Below are 7,981 nucleotides of genomic sequence, written 5' to 3' on the forward strand. Positions count from 1 at the left end.
GGTCCTGATAATATTTTTTAGAAATTGTAATCACATTTCGGGGGGGAGGAGGCAGGGGAGGGGGATGTCGGAGGCAATGTAGGTTGAGAGGGGTGTAAATCTATGTTGTTTAGCTGATGCTGCACAATTCTTGTGGCTGACAATAGGTAAAAAATAAAACACTATCCTGCTGGCATCAGGCAGTATAATTGACAAGAAGCTCCTTGTTAAAATTGTTTTAGAAATAATGGCCCACCAGCTTTTTGCCCTTTCACCTCTATTTTGTCCAGCTCACACAAACACACACACACACACACACACACACTATAAGACCACCAATGTCTAAACCCTCTGTCTCGATTGTTTGGTGTCGATAATCTCCGTCTTTACCTTGTGTTCGTTGACCTGAATGCTTTGCGGTGTACTGAACACTTTATCCTCTTTTTAATGCCACACACACACACGCGGCTCTTTTAGCTCCAAAGAATTTTAAACCTCCCAATGTCCTGATACTATTGCATTTTTCATTGGTATTTTAAGCAAAGAGTTGTGAGGTCTTAGAAGTCAGCTGGCATTAATTCCTCTGAGGCTGAGGGATTCAACTTCTCCCTGGAAAGAGGCTTAAAAGAAACTTCTCCTGCTTCTAAATGACTAACTTTCTCCTTTCGCACATATATTTTCATATGCCTCCGTGGACAGCAGAACAATAGATAATTGAATGTGAATATATATTTCTTGCTCTGTTTAACTTACCAGTAATTAATTCAATAAAACGGCCTTATTGAGATTTATTGTTCTTCTTCAATATGGAAATTATGAATTAATTTGGCTAACCACAAAGGTTGAGCAATTTTCTCATTGTTTTTCTACAGCATGAGGGCAACGGACTGCCGAGGGGTGCAGGTGTATACATAATACATCAAGGCAAGAAGAAATACAAGGAAACTCAGATCATTAATGCTGCTTTGTGGAAAAAAAACATGAAATTTAATGTATTTTGAAAGCGAGCCGGGGACATGAATGAACAAATATTTGCAGTAAATGAGACAAGGACCATAAATAAACTGAAATATTCTTAATGTGCTTGAGGTTGAGGTTGTATCAGGTGCGGAGGTCGAGAGACCACTTCACATTAAATGAGCTTTTCCATCCGCATCACATTTATTCTGGCCAGGTTAGAGACCCAGCGATTGGCGTGTGTGTTACTGTGGGATGCAGTTTTAACAAAACCGAATTTTTGGCACAGGGAAGCACCAGCTGTCTGCGGCGAGCTGACATCCAGGACGAGGCGGGCAAAGCCCCGTTCTTTGCAGAAATCGACGGCCCTCCTCGTCAACTGTGAACCCACGTCTTTGCGGCGCCATGGAAACCCCACGACCACGTGGGTCATCACGGCGTCTTGGGGAATCTCCTGACCTGCTCCCATCGCTCCGCCGTTGCAGTCATCGAATCGCTCCCCTTCCTCCTCGTCTCCCCTTTTCCCCATCACTGCCACCATCCCCACCACCTTGGACTGGCCTTTGACGTCCGCCTCTGCCACCCAGAAACCGTTATCTGGGTTTTCCAGGTAGTTGGCCTGAATGTCAGCCATGTCTGAGCTCAGCCTACTCATCATGTAGCCTTCGTAGATCTCGTGACAGCAGTAATAAATGAGGCCAGCCCATGCACTGCCAAAGAGTAAAGCTTGAAAGTAGGAGCTGCCTCCCAGCACATAACCAGCCATGGAAATGCTCAGAGCGACGCCAACGTGGTCTGGATGGCTCATGGCCTTGAAGAAAGCCGGGTATACGTGTTCAAGTATCCCATCACGAAACAGTGACGTGACCACGCGTCCATCTGTGGGTCTGTATTCCCTGATGGAGAACTGGACTGTATGTTAGAGAGGAGGAAGAGAATGAGAGCTCAGTGAGACTAATCTGCCTGTTGTTGCACAAGAAATTCCTGCTGGATTTCACAATGGGCTCAATACGCTCACGTAACTTGTTGAAAAAAGGAAAAAAAAAATAAATCAATACACCTCGTACAGAACCTCACCCCTTTGTCATTCTCTCTACTTGAATATAACACCTGGCATTTAAGATTTGACAACCTGAGGTGAAAACCACAATTAAAATGACTATTGCATTGTTTCTCTTGCAAGACTTCAGGAGTAAGATGCGTCATTCTGAGATGCAATACAATTAAATCTCCAAAGTGCCAATGAAGAAAATCAAAGAGCAAGATGAGAATCCCGAGGCAACAAAAAAAAAAAAGTTTTTTAGTTTCAGCAGAAATGTGTTATGTGTCATCCAGGCGTGTTAGTACTGCCATTCATTCACACCCTAACTCTCTTATTAGTGCATTTGTTCACAATCATTTGATAAAAAAAAAGTATAAAAGATCAACATAATCAGAACATCAACTTACAGTTATGTTTCTGGGCCATGCTGACTGTTTCCCCTCACCGTCTTTCGCTCGCTCTGAAGGATTTAACGCCGCTCACTGCTCACTCTGAACTTAAGCTACAGATTGTGGTAATCAGCCATTCACAAAAGGGATTGAGCATGCTCACCTATGAGGACACACACACACACACACACACACACACACACAAAAACTTGTTTACCTTAAATGACTTTGAAACAAACCTCCTGCTATTTATGTAAAATATCGATTATATAAGAAATCTTGCAGTGATTTGAAGTTGAACTGAAATTAATCGCAGTGTTGCTTTGATTATGAAACACGGCCTTTTTAAAAACTTCATTAAGCTTAGTCATCAGAGTAAAGAGCTCTATCATTGGATTTCTAAAAGGAGGATGAGCACAGATCCTGAATACATTAAGTCAAAATACTGAGCTGAATGTGAATTCACTGCTCGTTCGAGCACTTCAGATATTTTCCAAGAATAAAAATGTTCTTATTGAGCTCGTTTTGGGTGCTTCAGTATTTGTGGCGTTCTCTCAGGATCTCCACACCACTTCTTCTCCTCCTCCTCCTCCTTTCCCCGGAATATAAGGTGAAAGTGAAATTATTATTGCCGCGCCCTCTTGACATAAAAGTGTCCTATGGCGTCGGTGACAGTGTCTTGTGCAATAACCCGGTGGTCCTCTGACATGATTAAATTTCCTCAGCAGGAGAAAGGCCTTTACACCTGTTTAAATCAATAGCGCTGCCTCATGAATCTGTGAGTGATCGAAGGTCAAGCAACTCTGGAACTTTCTCCAGCCATTTCACCAGCACCATGCGAATTCTGCAGTTTTGCACCTTGCAAGAGAAAACCGTCAAAACCGACTGCAAGCACATGTCGAGTATACATTATTTCTTATGTTTACATATAGAGAAATGTATGGGTAAAAAGAAAAATGTATAAATAATATAATATAATCCATAACAGGACACATGTCTCTGATAAACATGAAATCTTCAAGGGTGCACACACAAAGAAATATAAAATATACATCTTGTTCGCCTGATTAAAGAGGCTAAACCATTTGCACCACATGGTTTTCAAGGGGGCCCTCAGGCACAATACATGGCCATTAACAAAAAAAAAAACAGAAAATATAATTTAACAAGCCAGCAACACAAAAACACTCAACATATTAACGTCAACAGGGCAGACGCATAAGAGGGCTCCCACCATCTTAATTGCTTGATTTCAAAGGGCTTGTCTGCGATGTGTTTTGAGGAACACTGTGCAAACTTTCAATCGTATAAACAGCCAAAAGGGAAACTGTTTAACTACGTAACCTACTTGTATGGTAGAAGCATGTGAACCACGAAAAAAAAAGGATCAAATATGAGCAAGTTAACAAAGTCTGGTGGGCAAAACGAGTCAAAAACGCTCCTGGTGGGGTACGAAGAAGTGTGGCGAGCCGACCAAAACAGCCGTGCCTGGTCGGGTTCTGGCGTAAAGCACACCTACATCTGTTACATGTGTCATCTGTGAAGAAATGAAATAAATGAAGAGACCAAGTAACATCATCCCAGTCAACTTCTGCTAAAAACAATCATTTTTCATGCAAGTCATCACTGGCGCTGACAGAAAATAAATCAGTTTAACACACTACGGGACACTGAATGATCTGATTTTACATAATAGATGGACATTTACCTCGTAACATTGAAGTCATAAATCAGAACAACAAACAAAAAAGATGATAGATGTGTGGAAACAGACATAACAATCATGTCAAACCACGAACGCTCTCAAAAGCACTTATGGCAAAGTTGAAAACTAAAAAAAAACGACTGGTGACCATTACTTTTAAATGAACGATAACAAGGCGTAGCATTAATCAAGCCACATTTGATCATGAATGTGTCATGGCACGAATTGATTCAGTACATAATACTTCATCATTAATCTCACTGGATAAAATTAGCTAAGAGTGCTTCAGAGTTGATTGCACATTGTCTTGAAACAAACAAAACAAAAACAAAAAAAAAAAAAGGTCACAAGAAAACGTTGCCCTGGAAACAAACCACCGACCACATGCTCCACTTCTAAAAAAAAGGAACACGAGTGCCCGACGGATTACATTTTTATTCATGGACATGAACTTGCACAAGGATTGTAAGAGAAAGAGCCTGTTCAGTATGCTCGTCATAGGTGTGACATTAAGGGATTAAAACATTACACCGAGTTTCCCCTCCCTTTAAAATCCAGTGGCTGTAGTCGCCATACAACTTTATTTCAACCCACTGCCTCTTCAGAAACTCTCATTTGAATCTGACTTTTCCTTAGTGAGCTTCCTGAGGCTCAAAAATGCATACATACAAAGCTAAAACACTCCCCGGAGATTTCCATTTAGTTCCAGCCATCTTTCATTATTATAGTAATGCATTTGCTCTTGTATAGAATATGTTCGAAAATGCTTCCGCTTTTATGATACGGTAATGTCTGAAAGTGCTCCTGTCAGAGTAAAACATAGACATAGAGTTGGACCTGTGATTTTCACCTATGCTTGAAAGCTTACTCAGTTTTATGCAGTAATGGTAATGCCCTCTCCCTGCACTTGACATACAGTAACTCTGGCAAACACTTCGCACATCAACGTGTAAAAACTTCAACTTCGAAACTGGATTTTTTAGTAAACATGACAGTCTATGGTGCCATGTTCAAATTACTGCTCATTTAAACTTTTACTCCAAGAAAATACATTCATATACAGCGAATATGTTCTGAAAGCAATGCAACGCATGGGCAGCATTGCATAATAATTTAAATATATTTAGAAAGTCCAAGACTGTTGATACTGTACATACTTTATGGTTATGTTTAAGCACTGGCTCTTGGTTAAAGAAGTTTGACATCTTGATAAATATGTGTTTGGGTTCTTGTTAAGAGTTAGATGAGAAGATTTCTATTGGAACTTAAAGCAGAGTTTCAGGATCCGGACCACACCTCATCTACCACGAATCTTAGATACCCTCCTAACCCTCGCTTCACTCTCGTATTCCACACACATCCTTCCCGCCCAGCCCATTTCTTTCACCTTTTCCCCCCCTCTCTTTCCTACTCTCCATAGGGTCCTGAGGGGGGTCCATCATACGACGGATTCCCTACATTGCAGCACTAGACAGAAGAAGTACACGAGATCACGCTTCACTCTCAATCCTTCTATCACTAGCAGCTGGCGAACTTATCTAAGCATCAAGAGTGCAGAGAAACAGTCTGGATCTATCTATACCTTCAGATGAGCTGTTTCCATTGGCTTCAAAGTACAGAGTGGTATCAATCTTCTCATCACAAGTTTCAACAAGAATGACAATTTACGCATTTTCAAAAATTGGTTCAAAAGCAACCATTTTACCTTAAAACAACAACTTCAAAATCATTTTGATGCTTCACTGACCTGTAATGGGGAGAATGCTGCTTCTGTCAATCCCGCTCAACGCCTGTGCTTGAACCGTATTAATCGGGTTGCCGTGTACAAGCTCCCACGAGAAGTGCGCAACGCTTCACAACACTGAAAAAAACTGGATCATATTTTCCTCTGATGTCCTCCAGCTGCTTCACCTCAGCTCCTTTTGTAATACAGATGGACAAATAGTGGTTAATCTAGCAACATGTAAAACTGATAACTGTGCTTTGGAGTGAGAGCATTGGTAGGAAGCAAGTTTTCAGGACAGGAGCAGGAACAAGTGGCGGGGGAGTACAGTCCTGAAACGGGAACAGGAGGCTGACAAGCCGGCAATGAATCTGGGTTTAGCAGCTTCAGGCATCATGGCAGAGACGGAGTGACTAAAGAGGCTGATAACAGGAGGAGGCTAAGAAGAGAGAAGGTGACAGAGCAAGAGGCCGGTCAAGAATCTGGCTTTTAGTCATTGGGGAGAGCTTGGGGAAATAAAAGATAGATACTTTATTGATCCCGAAGGAAATTCAAGGCTGAGAGACAGACGCCGAGCTGGGCTGACTGCTGTTGAACTAGTAAGTGGCTGCTATGTCTTGATGTTTGGCTGTTAGCAAAGTTGTCAACTCTCATAAGTGATGTAATCATATGACAGCGGCGTATAACTGAATTGCAATCCCAGCCTGTAAACCCCCCCCCCAAAAAAAATATCAATTCTTGCATTGCCAATGTCGACTTTAAGCACAAGACTTAATATTTAACAGAAATCACAATCTTTCCCAAACCTTATGCAAAGTGCTTTTGTTCCCTAATCCCTAAACAACTCAGGATGTGAACCTCTGTCTCTGTCAAAATCCTGCACTTTGTACACCCACCATCCACCCAACCACTTCCTTAGAAAAATATATATATTTTCAGTAAATAAACTGCATCTTTTCTCCACTCAGAGAAAAATAATACAGGAAGCATTTAAGTTCTTACAAAGCATATTTCTCAGTACACATTAGTGGAACCAGTGCACTGAAAGAAGTAATTTGCAGAGCTGTAACAAAATGGAATATCTTCCACCTATCAATAATAAAATATGCAGAGGCATTTAATGGCATGCAGGCGACAGACTGAAAAGTGGCATAAGTGTTTAATTAGTATATGTACAGTGTCAAATGGCTATATGAATAAGCTTTGATAGCCATTTTTCTGCATGTTAATGCGATAAACGTTTATTATATAACGCCTCATGTATTGTATGTTTGGTGTGATTGCCATGGCAGTAGGTGGTTGTCTTCTTTCAAAATCTTATTTTATGGTAATCTTACTTTCACAATCCGAGTCATGCCTCACTCTTTGTAACTGCTCAGACACTTCACCCACTGTAAGCAGACAAAAGTGATTGTCTCACCTCAAAAAGTAAGAGTCGCAGGTAATTTTTGTATCGGAAATAACAGGATTTCAGAGACACAAGACTCCCTCAAGACGCCGCAGTCTACGGCGTGTTGAATACTGAACGACGAAGCTGTCTAGACACGTTTTATGAAATGGAAGACGATGACAGGGTCAGTCGTAAACAGCGCACGAATGACAGACGATCAGTACGGGACGTTATCGTGCGTCCCTCTGAAGCTCACAGATGTTTCATGCCTTTATGCAACACTGAGGATTTTATATCATCACAAAAAGTAAAAGTTTTATAATAACCACAATAGCCCCCGCGAGGCTTTCTCTGCACACAAGACAATTGGAAAGATAAGCAAGTAGTAAATCTTTGTTATTCTCGGCCATCCATGGGACGAATAATGTAAAGTTTGGCCTCAGGGTTGTGCCAGAGAAAAGGATGTGTTGTTACCTAAATCAAACCTATTCATCCTCTGGTGGACATGAGTGTTTAGCTCCGCTACATCTCCATTTTATTTTTTATTAATTTATATTTTTGGCCTGAGGGTGGTTGATAGCAAGTCAAAGTGGTCACCCAGCTGGAAACCACTTATCAGCTTTTCATTTCCACAACTGAAAAATTGGCACTTTTGGCCACACTGGGTCAAATGTTGACTTGTGTTACTGGTAAAGCAAAACAGGCAGAGTTGTGCATAAATCATGCCTGGGACGGATCATCTCATAAGTCAACGTGTACCCAACCTGCTTCCAAGCAGGTTACAGTGATGTTAGGT

The 7,981-nt window shown here is 41.3% G+C and overlaps 1 protein-coding gene across 2 annotated transcripts; it reads right to left on the bottom strand.

The window, feature by feature from the left end:
- Positions 1–945: 945 nt before the first annotated feature.
- LOC104923878 (N-acetyltransferase family 8 member 3) lies at positions 946–6,510 on the bottom strand. Of its 2 annotated transcripts, XM_027288339.1 has the most exons (3): positions 5,820–6,510; positions 2,386–2,530; positions 946–1,848 (listed from the first exon to the last, which is right to left on the bottom strand). In XM_027288339.1, the coding sequence occupies exons 2-3, from the start codon at positions 2,402–2,404 to the stop codon at positions 1,112–1,114; spliced, it is 756 nt and encodes a 251-aa protein (XP_027144140.1). In that variant the 5' UTR covers positions 2,405–2,530; positions 5,820–6,510; the 3' UTR covers positions 946–1,111. The 2 variants fall into 2 exon arrangements, with proteins under 2 accessions (XP_027144140.1, XP_010735377.3); XM_010737075.3 differs by lacking the exon at positions 5,820–6,510 and having other exon boundaries at positions 2,386–2,654.
- Positions 6,511–7,981: the final 1,471 nt, after the last annotated feature.

Source organism: Larimichthys crocea, chromosome XV, assembly GCF_000972845.2.
Source record: "Larimichthys crocea isolate SSNF chromosome XV, L_crocea_2.0, whole genome shotgun sequence".
In the NCBI taxonomy this organism is placed as follows: Eukaryota; Metazoa; Chordata; class Actinopteri; family Sciaenidae; genus Larimichthys; species Larimichthys crocea.